At 45.7% G+C, this 19771-nt stretch overlaps 1 protein-coding gene across 20 annotated transcripts in view; it reads right to left on the bottom strand.

Moving 5' to 3' along the window:
- Positions 1–19771, bottom strand: part of Itpr1 (inositol 1,4,5-trisphosphate receptor type 1) — a 335636-nt gene that overhangs the window by 138166 nt on the left and 177699 nt on the right. For all 20 annotated transcript variants that reach the window (XM_031382803.1, XM_031382806.1, XM_031382804.1 and 17 more), the window contains 12 exons: positions 18324–18462; positions 17709–17763; positions 16184–16349; positions 15809–15979; positions 15304–15369; positions 14530–14667; positions 11216–11341; positions 9170–9370; positions 7082–7333; positions 6138–6263; positions 5061–5189; positions 173–293 (listed from right to left, as the gene is read on the bottom strand). In XM_031382803.1, coding sequence (XP_031238663.1) covers positions 173–293; positions 5061–5189; positions 6138–6263; positions 7082–7333; positions 9170–9370; positions 11216–11341; positions 14530–14667; positions 15304–15369; positions 15809–15979; positions 16184–16349; positions 17709–17763; positions 18324–18462 — 1690 coding nt within the window. The remainder of the gene's footprint in view (positions 1–172; positions 294–5060; positions 5190–6137; positions 6264–7081; positions 7334–9169; positions 9371–11215; positions 11342–14529; positions 14668–15303; positions 15370–15808; positions 15980–16183; positions 16350–17708; positions 17764–18323; positions 18463–19771) is intronic.

Raw genomic sequence — 19771 nt, 5'->3', positions numbered from 1 at the left:
AGGACTTACTGTTTCTTACTGTGCAGGCTTGTTAAAGTCAGAGGCTGAGGAGTCAAGAGCTCAGCTCTGGGTCTGGCTCTCGGCAGTTTGCTTCCTCACAAGAGCCGAGGCTCAGTAAACAGTGGGCAACTCATTTCTATCCCATGACATCCAGACTGACTGGGTGCCTTACCTACATCAGAGAGCACCCGGATACAGCTCTCCACAGAGGCCTTTTGGCTCGGCATCAACCAGTTGCAGTGGTAAACGCGGAACACGCCTTGCAGGAGTTGCACAAAGACAGGTTGGCGAGTCTGGAAGAGAGAGAGATGATGTGAAGAAGACTGCAGAACACAGAGGGCCGGGTTAGAAACAGACGCTGTCTTGAACCTTCCACATCTTAGTGGGAGGATTCCAGAAGGGTCAGGAGCTGGATTCCAGAATATGTCTGCTTTGGTGTAGATGTTGCCTATCCCCTAAAGAGCCATGTGTTAAAGGCCTGGTCTTCAGACTGGTACCATGGGAAGAAAGAGGTGGGACCTAGGAAGAGGTCCTTCGGGCATCCAAAGAATGCCTTGACGGGGGTGGGGCCTTGGCCCCCTCCTGGCTCTTGTTGCTTTATTTTTATGATTGGTTGAACATGTCTGCCCCATCAGACACTCCTGCCATCAGATATGCTGCCTCATTTCAAAGCTTTGGGGCAAAAATCAATCTTTTTTTTGTTTGTAACTTAGTCTGCTTCTCCTCCTCCTCCTCCTCCTCCTCCTCCTCCTCCTCCTCCTCCTCCTCCTCCTCCTCCTTCTTCTTCTCCTTGTTATTATTATTATTATTATTATTATTATTATTATCATATGGCCAGAAATCTGATGAACACAGTGCCTAGGTGGTGAGGGAAACTCAGGAGCATTTTAAAGCAGTAAAATATCATTATCACCGACTTCATGATCAGCAGGAAAATCACACTCTCCACAGTAGTAAGGCCACCCAGCTATGGACTAGGTGAGTTACCGAGGGCCGCCCAGCTATGGACTAGGTGAGTTACCGAGGGCCGCCCAGTTATGGACTAGGTGAGTTACCGAGGGCCGCCCAGCTATGGACTAGGGGAGTTACCGATGTCACTGAGTTCACCTGGGTGTGAGTGTCACCCAGCACGTAAGGTGCATCTCAGACACTTAGCCTGAACTCTCCTTGAAGTACCATGTCCCAAGAATAGAATCCGAAAGAGCCGTGAACTCCCTAACTCCACTGCTGCAGTGTCCCAACAGCTGTATTACAGGTGCAAACCATCGTCCTTCCCAGGCACCTGCATGCTCAATACTTTGTTTGCTTGCTTATTTAATCTACGTATTGTTTAACTATAGGCATTCATGTGTGCCATGGAGAGTCAGTTCTGTCCTTCTAGCATGGGAGTTCTAGGGACCAAACATAGGCAATATATTAGGCATGCTAGCAAGTGCCTTTACCCATTGAGTCATTTCACTGGCCCTAGAAACTATATTTTTCATCCACAAAAAATGGAATGCTAAGTGGATGTCAGCAGGAACGCCACCTCCACCCTTATTTATGACAGTGTCTTGACGGTACAAAGACAACCCAGTTGTAGTGGGTGGTGTCTATAAATATTCACTCAACCCAGAGCACTGGCACACGTCAGTTCCTTTCTATGAGAAGACCTCTCTTAGGCCTCATGAGAAGGACTAAGTTTGCACTCCCTTTAAAGGAAGAGCATGCATACATCTACTGAATTAGATACTGACTTTCTGGTATCCTCTCTACTCAGGTGACACTCTTCTTTTTGGACCTGCCAGGCAAAGGTGTCTGGTGAGCCACACCACAGTCATCTGGGGCAGATAACTCATGCGGCTTCACTAGAGCCCAGCAGACTGGAGTAAAGGAAGAGGCAGTGAGACTTGTAAAGGGATTTCTGTGGTGAGAGGAGACAGACAAAAAGTGCTGGAGGAGGAGGAGGAGAAAGAAAATGAAACAGAGGAATAGAAGACTCATTTTCCTCTGCAAAGGTGGCTCATGTATCTTCCCTTTGTTGGGTGCATAATACAAGCCAGACATGTCATGCACGATCTCATTTGGGCCTGGCTAATAACTATGCGACATGGAAGTCACCTTTGTGTTATAGTGAAAGAGAAAGGTTAGGAAAGGATAAAATTATCCAACAGTGCTAAGAGAGGCCCAGCAAGGCACTGACTCAGCCTGTTCTCCCCACTCAGCTCAGCTGGGACTGGACTCTTCCGGAAGAGCATCCTGCCCTGTACTCGCAAGCATCCTGCCCTGTACTCGCAAGCGTCCAACGGTAAGCTACATTACTCAGCGAGGTCAAGGGGACAGGGAGCCAGAGGAATTGGCCAGAAACCTAGAATCAGTTCCCGAGTTTGGTGGCTTCTTCTTAACTCCTGAGTTTATAAAGGGGTCTAAGCGAAAGAGCTATTAGCCCTGAGTCCTTGTCCCTGGCCAGGCCCCGTGCTAAGAACTTTGTATCTCATTTAGCCTCAGTATGACCCTGAGAGGAAGGAAGGGGCATCATTGGAAATGCTGAGCTTGAGATGAGACCCCTACAGTCTATCTCAAGGAGAAGTGTCCCTCCATTGTCAGTTCACCCGAACCAGGGTGATGAACCATCTGCCTCCTCCTGTCTGATACCTGGGCGTATAAAGATGATCAAACGAGTCATCGGGAGTTGCCTCCTAACTGAAAAAACGATACAGGCAACACGGTGGCATCAGCTCACTTGACTTCTTGGCCAAAATGACAGGGCTAGTCCTATAGTCTATTCATTGTTTGATTGGGTAATCAAGAGCAATACAGGGACTGAAGGATACATGTAGTTGCAGGAGTTTTCCACAAGGGGGCACTGCTGGAAAGTGGTGGAAGCTTTGATAGGTAAGACATTGTGGAAGGGAAAGTGGGACAGAAGGGAAAGGGACGCCTCTCATCCCTTTCTCCTTCTTTCCTTCCCTTCCTCCCTCTGTCCACCTTTCCCGCCAGGCCTCCAGTTCAGTTCATTTCATAGCTACATATCCCATACATACATAAGCATACATCCTACACATAACTCCATTTCCCCTGACCAGCATAGAGCCAGCTGAAGCAGGCACCACATGGTAATGCGAAATAGCCCTGCAGTCCTACTTGGTTATGAACCCTATCCTGACTGCGTCTTCCTCTGGCCTCTTAGCTCCTCTCTTGAATCATTCATGTTCTCTCCAGGCCCTTTGAAGCCCCTTCCCTGTCATGGCTAAGACTTTAGTCTATTTTTAATCTTTAGGCATTTCACCCTTCTGAGTCTAAGAACTCAAGTGCTCACTCAAAAAACTGTAATGAGGTGCAAGCTGTTAAGACCAGCATCAAAGGACCCAGCAATGTCTGAGACATTCCTCTACAGGCTGGCAGAGGCTTCCCATCTGTACCACCTGCTGTGTGTTAGGTACTGTACTGAATGTTTCAAATAAACATTGTATCTATTCTCACAAGAGCACGCCAAGGTGATATCATATCCTCGCCAGACAGACAAGAAATGTTCTGAGTCAGGTGTGGTAGCACCATTGGGAGGTCAAAGCAGGAGGATCGGGAGCTCAAGGCCAGCCTTGGCGACATAGTGAATCTGAAGCCACCACAGGCTACATGAGACCCTGTTTCAAAATAGAAAGAAGAAAAAGAGAAAGCATGAAACAGAAGAGGAGGGAACCGGAAGTTCAGTGACCTCTCCGTGTTAACAGAGCTCAGATAGGACAGAGTGGAGATTTGAATCCCATCTGTCTTGCTCTAAAGCTTCCAGAATTCTCCTCTGCCTCCCTGGAATCCACATTTCCAAGCTGATTGTTGGACATTTCCCTGGCAGCATAAATGCGGTACATCTAACACCAAGTTCATCGTTCTCATCCTGACATATGAGGTAGGACGGAGAAGGAACTGAGATGTAGCTAAGAAGACACGCCTTACAAAGGAAAAGCCTGAGAGGCTACACAGGAGCGAACGTTCACTGGCAATGAATGGTTCAGAAATCTCTCAGCCACTTCTTCAGAATTACACTTTGATTTCTAGATATTATGGATAAACTACACTTTAGGAGAGATTCAGAATATTTGTCATTTGAAGATTTACTTCTCTGGCAATTCTTGCTTATCAGTTGGATAAATTTTGTCCACAGTAGGACAGAAAGCCATAGCAGCCAAAGTGAGAAGCTATAATATAAGCCCCAGGTAAAGCTGTATGTGTGTGTGTGTGTGTGTGTGTGTGTGTGTGTGTGTGTGGCTGGCTGGCTGGATGCAGGTACAGATAAATGTTCAAGAGCACAGGCTTGGAATTTAGAGGACAATCTTTAGGATTTGATTGTCTCTTGCTACCCTGTAGATACAGGGATTGAACTCAGGTCGTCAGGCCTGTAAGCAAGTGCTTCCATTTGCCGAGCCATCAGCAGACCCATGGCACACAGTTTATGGTTTTCAACTCCGTTTCATTATCTCTGGGGCATCACCATAGCAAATGTCACCTTAGACTACAAGAGAAGCAGGGCTGGCCTTATTAATCATTGTGATTTCCTGGTTGGCACTTGGTGTAAAAGTACAGATGCTGCTAATGGGCTCTACTTCTCAAGGATGGATCACCACGCTCGTGGATCCTTGGGTTCTCCATGTGCAGACTTATCACGGACTGAAAATATCTGAAAAATGATCAGGTCTGTGCGGAATTCATACACAGATTTCCTTGCCCCTGAACAATACGGTAGGCCTACTATTCACACAGCAGCTGCATGGCATGGCTCACTGTAAGTCTCTTAGAGATGATTTAAAGTCTGTGGGAACAAGTGGGTAGCTTCTACACAACTATGACACCATTTATTATTCAGGACTTAAGCATCCCTGGGTTTTGGTATGTGAGGACCGAGGAGGACCAAGAGCCAAACCAACAGGTACTATGGGCAACTTCAATACTGCTCCCAAGGGCCCTTGACAGAGCCACCTCCCCTTCTGACTTTGCAGAATGGCTCATTTCCAGCTCCCTGCGCATGCCTGGATGTAGACTGCAGAGGCCCACATGAAAACTCTCCCTCGGGAGGCCTTTCTCACCTGCAGAGTGGTACTCTGGTCTGAGAAGGGAGAGCTGAAGAAGGTGGTAACGATGCTCATGACGATCTCAGTGACGTATTTCTCCAGAATCGAGTCTGCGTGCTTCCTGTCGCTTGTGTTGTTACAGGCCTGGAAAACAGACGGGGGCTGGAAACTCGACACGCAAGCCTACTCCGAAATAGCAAGAAATGACATTCCCCACTGATCACCCACCACAGGACAAAGATAAAGATCTGCAGGCCAGTATTTATTCCAGGAAGAAGTTAGTTAGAGCAAACAAACAAACAGATAAATAGAGTCTGCATTGTGGAAAAAGAAGAAAACTCAGCGTGGATACCATGACATATAGAAGAATAAAACTGGTAAGAAACTGGCATGGCCACTCACCCAACTTCCTGCCAATACTCGGCAAGTCTGAAACCTCGAGGAGTAGCAAGTGGGACCGGAAATAGAGAACCCAGCTTCCCTTAAAGGCAAACTGGCCCCAGATATGCTATCTGTCTACTCCCCATCATTCACATAATGAAAAAAGTCAAATGCACCACAAGGCCCTATGCTCCTTAATTCAATGAAAATTTTACTGAATTACACAGTTTGGAATAGGAGGTTATAGTTTGTAACAGACAACCACACAACTTCAGTGTGGGACAGGAGGCCACAGTGCGTAACAGATGACCGCACGGGTTTCGGTGTGGAACAGGAAGTCACTGTGTATAATAGGCCACAAGGGTTTTGGAACGAGAGATGCCTTGGACTGTACCTGTCCACTATTTAATCTTCCTGCTTCGAACAAGATCAGCCCTTTCTAAGGTTGAGAATAAATTGTTAAACAAATTGAATAGTTCTTTCTATACCTTAAGTTACAGAAAAAAAGTCACTTATATTACAAGATGAAATAAGGAAAAGAGTAATAATTAAAAAGTATCAAGTATGAACAGACCCTCCAATTCAGAACTGTAAATTCACAACTGGCTTTTATATAGCATTGCTGAACAGGGATGACAGATAGAGCCATCATACACACACACACACACACACACACACACACACACACACACACACACACACACGCCTCACCCTGCAGATGTCCACGAGGAAATTCTCAAACAACTTCCACATGTGATTGCTTGTGTAAATCTCCTTCATCTCCACCTCAGTATCCACATAGCAGTGATTCAGGAAGTTAATGTAAGCGATCTTAACCTGAGGGGAGAGAGAAGCCTTGTGACAACCCAGCGTACCCAAGGGGCCCGTGAGCTCCTGCCACCTCTCCCTGAGATTCCGTGTGCAGTCTTATTCCACTTCCTCGGCTGGCTCTCATTTCTGTGGCTTTCTGATCTTCCAAATTCAAAACCCCAAAGCATAAAGCTTTAGGGAGAGACTGATTTTATGATCTCAAGGTAAGGTTTGGTGAAAAAGACCCTGACCAAATGAGAGGCTCACGCTTGACGACACTGTTCCTGTTCGCAAGCAGGTACCATTATTACATAGTCCAGGCTGGGAGATGTGTGCAATGAATGAAGCAGGGAAGGCATGACCTATGCCCACACAAAACATGACTGTAAGTATCCACCGCAGCACCCTTTATATCAGCCAACCGGTAGAAAGAGCACATGTCTCCAGAGATGGCTGAAGAAACGTCACGTGGTATCCGGACATAAGGAAGTATTACTTGGCAACAATGTAGTACCAACGCACGCAAAGCTTGCATGAGCTGTGAGAAACTATGCTGAGGGCAATCATCCAGCCAGAACAAGGCATGCATGTGTGATTTCGTTTATACTGAATCCTCTGTGAGGTGAATTTGTTCCCCAAACCCTGAGGCTTTTATCCCACCCTTTGGGAGGAAGCAGAGACTCGCTTGCCTCATTTCTTTTTTTCTCTTCACACAATATCAATATCCAAGAAAAACACTGTCCCAGCGACGCTAAACCTTTCTGCACCATGAGCTGAAGGGTCTCAAAACCAAGGGCTTCCCAGGCCGGCCACCATGTCTCCGCTGGGCCCCACAGGCTGCTCACCTCGGGGATGCAGTCTTCATGAGTGACCACACGAACGATGTCATCAAGCGGGAGCAGGGAGTTGCACTTGATCTCCGTGTACACATTCTTGCCCTCTGTGCACACGGCCAAGAGCTCCACCAGATGGATGTGGTACATGAGAGGACTGTTTTCATCCATCCGGTCACGCTCGGACCGCATCATCTGGATCAGAGTCTGGAAAGAGGCTCTGTCATTGTAGAACACGAGGACGTCCTCTCCAGAGTTGACAAGCTGGGCAGAGAAAAAGGGTTCACCGTTGCTACAAGCCTGCAGGAGGGAGGCAGCCTTACACAATTCTACATGCAGCGGGAGGGAGCCTTACTCCCCACACAGGCTGGGTCCTTCTCACTAAACTCATCTAGATCCCACTTGCTTCTGGACTGACCAACCAAACTTTCTTAAAAGCATCATATGAATCCAAAGGTACAGAAGTAACCATGGTGACCCTAACAGGTCTACTGGGGAGGACCAGTCTGTACACCAAGCCATTCAAAGGAAATAGTGACTGCTAGCCTGAGCTATCGAGGCTGCTGTTTTTCTAGCTTGAATATCTGCATAGCTTGGTATATTTCAGAAGGCATCCTGATGCAAGTTTTCCATCCAGTGTCTTACGTCTTTGGTCCACATCTAACTAAGATGTTTTTCTTCCGGCCCTCACCAAAAAGTTAAGTCATTTCATCTGGGAGTGGTGGTGCATGCCTGTAATGCCAGCACCCAGGAGGCTGGAGCAGGAGGATGATGAGTTCAAGGCCAGCCTTGACCGAACACCAAGTTTGAGACCAGTCTGGGCTGTGACAGAAGAAAGCAACAGGGTAAAAGAAAAGGCAGAATTTGTCTCCTGAGATGTGCCCTCTAATAAATTTATTTTAATATACATCAATTTTAGCACAACACGAAGAGCAAAGGTTGTTTTAATGGGCTGGCACAAAAGTCAAAATAAACTCAGTCAGTACTATTTACTCACTGTCAACATATCCTCAACTCAGGAGTTGCAGGAGTTGGGGCGGGGGGTGGAGGAAGTTGCTAGTGATTGAGCCTAGGACCTTGTTCATTTATGCATGCTGTACTGAGGTACATCTCCCAGTGGTCTGTTTGCTTATTAACAATTCATTTCCATGAACTCCAATCAAGGGTCTAGATCCCATGACAAATACTTTGCTATGTTACCCAACCTTTTCCCGCCTCTGTTTTTAAGTAAAACTGGGGACAAAATGTGACCTCTGACTCAAAAGCGTTGTTGGGTAGAATAAACACTCAATTACAAATTTCTCAGAACAATGTGCAGACCACGGTAGGCTTCAAGTAGATGTTAGCTATTCCTCCTCTTGTCATCACCTCATTTAATCCACCCAGTCAGTGAAAACGCCCATGTAACAGAAATGCTCACAAATCTCGAGATGTCAAGACAGGAGAGCCAATGCAGGTCAGACAGTAAGTGACGTGGCAGGCATTTGTACCCGAGGAGGAGCCAGCTCTACAGCCACAAATGTGGATGGCTCAATAAATCCAAGCACAGGGGGAGTTTACTCAAGTTCCATGAAAGCCACCATTGTGTTTGCAGGGTGGGCCTTCCTAATCAAAGACAACAGTCACCACACAGAGCCAACTCCTGCAAAGGCCCAAGTGAGACGTTTGCTTCCGCCCTGCAGACCAGATGCCCGCTCCTGGTGAACATGAAGTTGAAACTGCTCAAGCTAACTAATTAGGTGAGGAGTTCAATAGAAAGTCCTAACTCCTAAAAGGAAAGCTGCTATGGCTTACTCATCTCGCTTGCATTTAATCTCCACATAGATGCTGGTCTATCATTCTCCCTTTTCTCTGTGTCTGACGAGTCCAACCCACATTGCCTTACAAGTAACAAGCAGATTTACTGTGACAAAGAATCAGTTCGGACACTTGTGTAATCACACACTTTCACTAAGCCACGGATGTGAAACTTCGTCTTTGTACAAATACAACCTTTCCTTCCCCATTGCTCCTCAAGAGGGTGCCAGATCACACAGAGAAGACTAACTCAAGTTTCTACAGAACACCAGAGGGAGCTAGATGCAAATATGTGGTTGTCACCTCAGCCATGACCATGTCTTGGCACTTTTTAATGAATTTCCCTTCTGCCTTGACAATCGTCTGGAGGAACTTGATATACTGGACATTTCGACCGTGGGTCTCTATGCAGTGAACAAAGTGCTGGACCACTCTCTCGTTGATCTCACTGCACAGCTGGAAGTTGTTCATGAAGATGTGCTGCATCGTCACTGCCTCCAGGATCTGGCACAAGACAAGGATACAGTCAGGAAGAGGCCAGGGAAGCCTGATGAGATAAACTGCATTACTAAAACCCAGAAGCATTCCTGCACCTGAACATGTTTCTCATTCTTGCTTCACACTATCCCATTAGTTAGCAAACTCTTTGGTTTTTTTTAACAAAACACTACCCAACAGCTTTTGAAAAGGTGTTCTGTATGCTTTACAACGAAATACAGCTGTTCTAGATTTATGTGTATAAATGTTTTGTCTGTGTGCATACACGTACACCCCGTGTGTACCTGGTGGATCCAGAAGTCTCTGCAACTGGAGTTAAGAGTAGTTGTGAGCAACCATGTGGTGCTAGGAACTAAACCCTAGTCCTTTGCAAGAGCAAGGCTCCAAACCACTGACTCCTCTCTCTTGCCCAATACAGCTATTCTATATCCCTGTGAACAGTCTTTCCTATTTTAATCAAATCTTACATGTCAATTTATGTTTGTCTCATAACTCATCATGGTGTGAAGACCTTGTCTCACCAGGATGGGCCTGTGTCCATCAAGTTTTGGCCCTTTCTTTCTCTCTTTCTCTTTCTTTCTTCCTTTCTTCCTTCCTTTCTTTCTTTCTTTCTTTTTTCTTTCTTCCTTCCTTCCTTTCTCTTTCTCTCTCTTTCTTTCTTCTTTCTTTTCTTTCCCTTCCTTCCTTTCTTCCTTTTTTTTGAAAAAAAGGCTATTTTTCATTTCTCTGACTTCTTTAAAAAATTGCTATAAAGCTTCTGAGTATCCATTCTTCGCTGATCATAAGCAATGCAAATGTCTTCTCTCATTCTGCGTCTTTATTACTCTTAGCTGCTCTTAATGATGGCATCTTGGGCACAGAAGTTGACTTAACAAGGTTCAATTAATCGATATTTTCCTGTATAATTAGTGTCCTTCGCACACAGCGATGTGACTCACCAGAGCTGCTGGCCAACAGCTAAGGACTTTGGGGCAGAGAAACTTTGGTTTAGAATTATGCAAGGGACCATTTGCCAGGACGACCCAGAGGAGGTAGAACAAGCCAGGATCATGAGAGATAACAGGCCATGCGGCAGGACATAGACTAGGATATTCATGTTAATTTGGATGAGCTAGCTGAGAGTCTGCCCAGCTATATTGCCTAAGCTTTTATAAATAATAAATTTCCATGTCATTATTTGGAAGCCAGCGAGCCCAAGAAAGTTTGGTAGTAAGTTCTGAGTATGTGTGTCTACATGGAAAAAGACATCTTTTGCAGTGTTATTTACGAAACCGAAATCTGAGCAGTGACTACTTATTTATTAATAAGGAAGTAAAGTTTTTTTTTTTTTAACTTGCAGCCATTTTATGGAATGCCATTGAGTAATCGAAGACAGTGAGGAAAAAACACTTACTTCTGATTTACAAAGGCACCAGTGACGTGTTAAATGTAGGATGTAAGATATAGTGAGTGTGAAGGCATATTCAACAAAATGTGTTATATTTACTGAATATATCTAGAAATATGTACCTAGCAAACATGTAATATAGAAATGTTTCATGTGGCCATATTACATACTTAGCCACATCCTGAGGCATATCACTATTGTACTGGTAATTGTGACACAGTGATGGGTGGCTTCAGGAAAAGACAGACATGGAGCTCCTTTGCCCTCCTGCATTCCCTCCTTGGTACCCATGACATCATAAATTCACAATATGGAGTATTATTTATGTCCTTACAGCTGGTCAGAATGATCTCCTTTGGAATGAATGCTGCATTCCTTCCAAGTTCCAGAATACACAACATCAAAGGACAACTGGTCCCCCACAGCCCTCCCAATACAGGTCTGCCAGGGGCTTCCCATCTCACCCCTGGGTTGAGAAACAGGTTTATGTGTTTATGCAGCAAAGCTTGATTCTGTTGGTTGCCTGCGCAGAAATTCTGCAAAAATTCATGAGCCAGCCTCATGATCTCCTGCATCTTGGTGTCTTCGGCCTGTGTGAGAGCAGAGACAGGAAGAGCACTTATGGCGATGCTTCTACTCCATGCTAATACCCTCTCTTAAGGTGGGATCCAGAGGTGTGTACCCAGGGTACTGATGGTAGAGTAAGGTGCTTGCCAGACCCCCTGATAACTAGCCAGAAAGAAACAGACTCACGCCTTGTCTTTCCCACTGGCCACTAACACAAACACAGAGATTTTGCATAAGAAAAATTTGACTTTGCAGAGTTAAAGAGAAGGATCCCACTGTATATCTTCAGCTGGAATTTCCAAGTTCCTGCTTTTGAGAATGGGTCCTGACAGTGGAGCAGAGCCCATTTCACCCCTGCTGGTTCACACTCGGCTCATCTATCCTACAGCCACTGTGAAGCATGGTAACTTCCAGCAGCATGTGCCAGCAATGAGAAGAAACATCAGTAGATTATAAATCAAGACACCCGCGCCCAATCTACTGCCTTCTCTGTAACCCCAGTCCTATCTGTAAATTAAGACTTAGCTTTTCCTTCTGCAAAGTGGGACAGTATCTGGCCTTGGGCAGGCTTACACTGTTGGTCATGAACGAGACTCTTCTGATATTAAGACTGTGATTTCACATTAAAAATTTTAGTGCTAATAAAGAGTTAAGTACCATTGTTATGAAACAGAAAACCTACTGTCAGTCTGCCCAGTTCTCAATTGCAAACATTTAAGGCAGTAATGGGAGAATGAGACTCCCCAAAGTGGAAGCCACACCCTACCGCATTTACTTCCTAAAGCATCTCGCGTCTATCACTTCCTCCTCCAGGCAGGAAAGCGACAGCAAGGGGTGAACACCTTTGTATACTTTGCTCTGATCTCACGAGGACATGGATGATGACCTAGCTGTGTGACTTGAAACTTCCGTGGCATGCTTAGGCAGTCACAGCTCAGGACAAGTCAGCTCTCGGTTCTGGTTTGAACTGAGGTCATCAAATTTACAGAGCAAGGCAGAACATTTTTTTAGGATTAGTGAGTCAAGAAGCTAAACCCTAAAACACTGCAGGTACTTATGCAACTATCTGGGAAATGCAGCAGCTATTCTGAGCTGACAAGCTGGGCGAACGCAGGCAGAGGGTTGGAAGTGTCCCATATTTATATCTTGTCAACTCTGTCCTAACAAATAACCCTGGGAGAAGGCAGGACAAACCTATCAGGAACAAGCGATACGAGGATGGTGAACAACCAGCTATGGTTGTGGGTACTATGCCTACCTCTAATTCGGTGGGCAAAAGGTCTAGGTCTAAGAAATCAGAGGACTCAGGACAGACTGGTACTGCTGGTTGAGAGTGGTAACCTCAACAGCCCTGCATGCTTCCATGGCTTCTACTAAAATAACGAATCTGCTGAGCTTAGGGTGGGGAAGGGCTTCTGGGGTTCGAAGGGCATTTTCACAAGGCAGGCAGGCTTGGAAGATGTTGTGTGACAATGTCACCTGGTGAGAATCTCTTGTCATCATCACAAACTGGGATGTTTGTGCCCTTAAAGTGAGTGAGCAAACACTTGAACACATACACAACACACACAGAGAGACAGACAGACAGAGTTCCATCTCGGAGGCACCAACTCCAGATCAATCTGGTTGTCCATATTTTACCAATGGCTCTATGAACGGCTATCATTAAAGCCAAGGGCCAAGCTATGGCCACCAAAACCATCTCCCCACACTACAAACTGGAAACTGTGGATGGCATGCACACCTGCGTCAACTCCAGGTTACCTACAAGTCTGATTTCCCAGAAAGATTCAGCTTCTGCTTTCCTGGTCACTGGGAAAAGGCACAGCTCACCTGATTCATAACCAATCCATGACTGCGAAGGCGGCTTTTATGGATGTGCTATTTAGAAGGTAAAGCAGCAGACCCAGGCTCTGTGGGGAGCCGAGCTGGCCATATACATACAGCTGCGCCCCCCTGAGCCTTCCTGGCCACAGTGTCCTCACTCAAAGCACCTGTGATGGCATCACTGTGTCATCAGCGTGTCCACAGGACACAGGAGATAAACAGCACAAGGACTGCGGCAATGTGCTGTGCGTCTCCAATCCCTCATCAGCAGGCTTCCTCCAGGAGCAGCTTCACCAACGGGCCAGCCTTTGGGATTATTATGGAGCACAAGGCACTCCAGAGTCACGCCGAACTTCCCTAGGCCTCAGTTTCCCAATATATCATGTGGGTAGAGCACAAAGCCTCACTGCTATTGCAAGATTTGAATGTGTCCCCAAGAGTTCTGCCTGTCTCCACAGATGCTGCATAGATAGGCTTCTGCCTGTGCTGACTGGCTTTTCAACAAAATCCAGCTGTATCTGCAGAGAGGGAAATTGAGCGGAGGAACTGCATCCATCAGCCTGGCTTATGGGCAGGTGGGGGCGGGGGGGAGACATTTTCTTGATGAGTGATTGCTACGGAGAGCACAGTCCATTGTGGGCGGTGCTGTCCTTATGCAGGCAGACCTGTGTTGTACTAAAACCCAAGCTGAGCAAGCCACGGAAACAAGCCAGTAAGCAGCACTCCTTCATAGTCTTGCATCCGTTCCTATACCAAGTTCTTCCCTTGCCTTTCTTCAGTGATGGGCTGTGACCTGAGAGTTGTAAGACAAAATAAACCCTTCCTTCCCCCAAGACACCTTTGATCATGGGGTTTATTTATCACAGCAATAGAAATCAAATCAAGACAGTGCCCTTCTAAAATACAACCTCTTGGAAGCAGACAGCCCCCCCCCCAAAAAAAGAAGGAAGATGGTGTTTGGGGTGGGAAGGACTTGGTCTAAATAAATACTCAGATGATAAGACACTGTGAAGAACTAGAGCAAATTCCACATAGTTCCACGTGCCTCCACTGACTTGTAAAGATTACTTTGTTTAAATTGTGTTTCGGACCAAGGTGGATAACACCAGCTCAAACACACATACAAAACCTCTGGTGTAGATCTAGTGGTCACCATGTGCGGAGGCCTGGGTGTGCCAGAAGAACGAGATCTTCATTTCTTTATAGAATACAAACATTGGCGGTGTTGGGAAGAGGTAGTCTCTCTCGTAAATTACCTGGACTTGCTTGAGGTCACAAGTGCATCCCTGGCCCTCACCCACATCGCCCAATCGTGAAGAGTTTGGGGTGGGAATCCAGCCCACCCTGGAGATCAGCGGCCTGGATGCGAGCCTCTCTCTCTCACCTTCTCGTAGGGGATCTGCAGCAGCTCCAGCACCACAGCGTGCGCGCCCATATTCCTCAGCAGCCGCTGCTGCTGCTTCCTACTCTTCCTCACCGATGCACTTTCCTGCACGCAGAGCTTGCTAAGTCGAATCAGAATCTGAGAGAAAGAAATCAACCGCATAAAACCTGGAACCGTAGTGTGAGGAGAGGCCCGAAGGGTCAGGTCACAATACATTCACAACTTAGGGCAGGGGCATTCCTCCACTAAGTAGTATCTATGCTGATTGTACACAATCTAATCTGTGTAAGAAAAGTGTGTCTTGCCGAACAAGTGGCACATCTATGTTTCAATGGCCAGTGAGGTGGATTCAAGGGTCACTTAAATCATCTGGCTAGGCAACAGCTGCCAAGACCTTAGGAGGGCTTTTCTGGGGTAAAAACCACAAAGCTTCCAAGCCCAAACTACTATATACAGAGATTTCTAAAGCCAAGTGTGGATATAAACCCTTAGTGATTGTAAACCTGAAAATAATGTAGTTCCTATTAAAAAAAAAATGTCTCAAAAAGGTGAGGGACTGAGAACACACAGATAATACATCGCATAGCTGGGTTTCAAACTCGGAGCTGAGGCTGGAATCCAAGAATTCAACCTAGCTTTCTCCTCTCCCTGGTCAAATTTGACACAAAGAAAAGGAGCTCCTGTCCTTGTGCCTTCAACTTGCCGATCGATCAATCGATCGCTGACTAAAGTGCACTAGAGTCATCAGGACGAAGGTGGGCAGGAGTGGCTCACCTCTTTTACCACTCGGTAGTTGTAGCTGCTGGTGCTTTCGTGCTTCAGTGGCTTGTTAGTCCCCTCCTAGGAACCAAAAAGAACACATGCAGTAGGCACCACTTGTGGTCTACCATTGGGTGGTCATCACCCTTTAAGAAAGTACACACACACTGCCCATTGTCTTTCGACAGTCAAGCCACCCAAGACGTTCACCTATTCTTCATCCTTGGAAGATGCGGTGGTCACAGGAAGGCATTCCCTACTGAGTTTCTTGAGGGAAATCCAGTTCTACCTCCTCCAACTAAGTCTCTTCTACATAGTCCAGAGTTGCTCAGAGATACATCTAAACTTTGACATTGTAGCTAAATTTCTAGGAGAATAGCGGTTACCCTGGCTACTTAGCAAGTATCTCTTGATAGCAACCATCCTATCATCTACATTTATATCTCAGACTAGAGGAGGATGCTGCCTTGTTTTAAGAAGCAGGAAAGCCACTTTGAGACCTAATGTGGGCTGTGCCTACCTCAGTTTTCTTATGTTCATTTTCACCAGAGGCTCCGTCCATAGGCTCATCGGGACCCTGGCCTTTGTACACCCAGAGCTCAGACTTCTCCACAATGGACCTTAGTTGGTCCAAGTCTTGCTTGATCTGTTTGTAGTTGTCTACATCTTGGCTAGTGACCAGCAGTTGAACCTTAAAGAACACAATATGTTAGTTACATGAACATTAAAACACACACAGAGAGAGAAAGAGAGAGAGAGAGAGAGAGAGAGGGAGGGAGGGAGGGAAAGAGGGAGGGAGGGAGAGAGGGAGACAGAGAGACAGACAGACATAATCCTTTCATTGCACACAACAGCTTTTTGATACACAATGGCCATGCTGGTCCACAGGAAGTACCTGTTTGAAGGCCTGAAGGACCTCCTGTCTCTGACTAAAGTGCCGAAAGAGGAGCTGCAGGGCCCCAGACACCAGGGGTGGGTAGTCATGCATTGTCAAGTGGAGCAGGACCCTGAGGAAGGTTCTGCCACCATGATCATCCAAGTCCAGGGGTGTGTTCTCCTCACTACAGGAACACAGGGAAGGAGACAAAGAGACCAAGTAAAACTACAGTCCCAGGATCATGAATGTGAGCCCTGACAGAGCTGAACTATAGTTCAAACACTACTCCACCCAATGGAAACTCGCTTTTCATCAGCTTCTTCCTTATAAGCCAATCGTGTTTTACCCTCAGCTCCACTGTGAGAAGAGGGAACAATTTCGATGCTGTAACTCCCTAAGCCAACAGGACTAACATTATAAGACTTTGAGACCTAACTTATAGCTTTCTTCCACTGGGCTACATCTGTGCTCCAAAATCTACAACAAATGTGCTCCTTCTAAGCTTTTTGTTTAAAATGCTGTAGCTTAGCACTCATTAAATCATCTGGTAATAAAATAAAAACAGTTTTGAGAATATCTAGTGTGCAGTCCAGAAAGCACTTGCTTTCTGTTGGCTTCTCTTCTTGCAACATCTGTTCTGGGAATCAGCCATTGCTCTGTCAAGAAGCACAAACTGAGCATGTGCAGCAAGGTTGAAACCTCGGCTTTACACATATGCTTTTATCAGCACCAGGAATATGAGTAAAACAGTCACTGTGTACCATTCCCAGTTACTGTAGCCCAACAGCTGCATGGCAGACCCAACAGTGCCTAGAACTGCTCAGTAGGGCTCCAGCCAACGCAGACAGCTAGGAGAAATACTTGGGGTTCAAATTCTTAAGACTGTTGGAGATGTGTGGTGTGAAGCAACGAACAGTCAAACCAAGTATGCTGGTTATAATCACTGTGCTCATAGGGTATTTATTGTAGGTATGTGAGTTTATACTAATAATATATAATGTTTTATGTTAAAACTAAGATCTGTGATATTAGGAGACATTCCCATTAGGAATGATTAAAGGATACATTGTTTTTTTGTTTTTTGTTTTTTGAACTTTGGCTGTTGTTGATTTTCTTTGTTGTTTTTGCTGTTGTTGCCCAGCTTGGCTATCAGTGGATGAAGTCAATGACATTAATAGTAAACTCTATCTGACTCGAACCCCCTTTCTCTATTCTTTTGACCCACACCATGTAAAAATAACCTTGAAAATCTGTACATATTAGGACACTTTAAATCTTTTTTGTCCTAGGCAGGAAACACACACACACACACACACACACACACCCTAAATCTTTTCTGTCCTAGGCAGGAAACACATGCACATACAGTGCACCACCTAAGTTCCATGACTTAGTAATTCCAGCTGAGCAGTACAAGAACCTGAACCTGAAGGCTGAACAGTATGCTCAAGAAAAAAAAAAAAAAAACCCTGTGAGAATTACGGAAAAGCTGCCTTCCACACTATAGAACCGCCACGCGGGGAGACAATGAAAGAGCACTTTCCTTCCCCCAAAGATGCCTTCTGCTTGTTCTTCAATGTGTTCAAAGTCAAGAGCACCTGAAAGGTCAGAGAGTACATGAAGTTAGACACAACAAGGACTGAAAACCTGCTTCTGCTGGACCTAGCCTAAAGTGCTTCAAAGGCAATGCTCTCAACGTGACCCTCAAATCTGCCCGTCATAACCTACGAAGCCACGGAGCCAGGCTAGCCCAGATGACCCTCACACCTGTCACTCTCTTCTTGGTAACGAAGAGTGATGGCCTCACTCCAAAAAATACTTGTGCTGCCTGGGAATCACAAATACCACCGTCGCTCCCCTAGTCTTCTCCAGTATCTATGGCTGAGTAGAACTTCAAATACGGGACAAAAAGTTGCTGGCAGAGAATATTTTTGGTATTGTGTTGGTTTTGAGTTGCTTTATAGGAAACTCCAACACTATAAATCCCAAGTATCCTCAGCTCCCAAGAAGCAATGTTTTTCGTGTGTGTGTTTGTCTCCTCAATATACTCTTGATCAAAGAGTCTTTAAAATACTGCAATCCTCACTCTTTGAGTCCCAAGCGGCACTACACCCAGGTCCCACTCTGTTCGCTGAAATCCCATGCTGGCATCACTAACCTGGTACGTTACTTGGCCCTTCCTGGCTGCTGTTTCCAGAAGATGTTTCCGAAGACTGAGAGTTGCTTTCATCAAACTCCCGCTTAAATATACACAGGAGGCAGGAGATCCTGTAATCCAATCTCACATTCAAAATAAACTGAAGATTCAAGGAGAAATGGAAACGCTTTGGTTACATTAACGTACCATCTTTAACACTTTGCCAAGCCACTGCCATCTGGCAGGACCTGGTATCAGTCGCATCAATTACCTTAAGCACTGAGTCAAATATTTAGGTTTCAACAGTCATTTTAACGATTACAGACTTCTAAGGGGCACATCCTGTCTGCCCATGACACCTTAGCTTCCGGTGTAGACTTTGGCATCCTGAATAATACATCACTCGTGCCTCCATTCTTTACAAAACAGGACTATGTTGTAGCAAAGACTGAAAGCCAACTCTGGGCCTAACCAGAGATGAAGATGGCTGATTTGAATTGAAATGAACTGACAGAAATTTTGCTTTTACTTCCAAGAATTAGCTTCATTTATATCTCTGATTGTCTCCTCTGGTTAGGTATAGCTCCCCTCGACTCTTGTTTTGTTAACTTCCTATATTCCCTATCCCTCTACTCCTGCAGACACTTTCTAAAGGATGATTGCTAGAACCCAAAAGAAAAGTTAGCCAGCTGCACCATGTATGCATCCTGCTGACATCCCTCCTTCCTCTCTCCTAGCTGCTGCTTGGCCCTCTGGGTGACCTTACCCAATTGTAGGCTGTCACTGATCCTACATGGAGACAGATATTTGACTGGTCTCCAAGCTCTTAGTCCCCTGTTCCCAATGATTGCTGCACATCCGGTTCGGTATCTTCCCCAGAACCTCAAATTCAGTATTATGCAAACCCAACTAAAATTGTTACTTCTAGGTGTCAGCTTAGATAGATTGAGAGGACACCCAGATGGCTGGCTGGAGGCTGGGAAGGCACGCAGCAAAGGGAGGAGATGGGCAATGAGCAGTTAACTAGTGAGGAAAGAAAGCTTCCTTTTGTTTGAATATTTTTTCAGTTGGAATATAGCAATTGACATGGCGGATGGAAACAATCATGCTAGAGAGGACAGGCTAGCAATTCTAAGAGCGAGCCAAGTCCTTATGTGTGGAAGGGGAGAAGTCTGGAGACTCTTGGCCTCATTACATCTCTGAACTCCTAGAAGCTTGTGATGCTCTCTTTCTGCTCCATGCACGCACATAACTTTCAACCCCAAAGATTCTCCTCGGCAGAAAGACTCGAATTAGCTATGTTACAAGAGTAGGCACATGGTAGGTATGATGTATCGATGACCACTTAACTGGTTTAATCGAGAAAGAGACGGCAATGTGTATTGACTGATTCAAGCTGATTGACCATCTCCCTTTCCCTCTTGAAAACAAGCTGTTCCCAAGGTTGTCCCCACTTCAGACTCTTTGCA

This window comes from Mastomys coucha, unplaced genomic scaffold (assembly GCF_008632895.1).
Source record: "Mastomys coucha isolate ucsf_1 unplaced genomic scaffold, UCSF_Mcou_1 pScaffold20, whole genome shotgun sequence".
In the NCBI taxonomy this organism is placed as follows: Eukaryota; Metazoa; Chordata; class Mammalia; order Rodentia; family Muridae; genus Mastomys; species Mastomys coucha.
The sequence above is the reverse complement of the archived record's forward strand: the minus strand, read 5'-3'. Positions and strand labels throughout refer to the sequence as shown.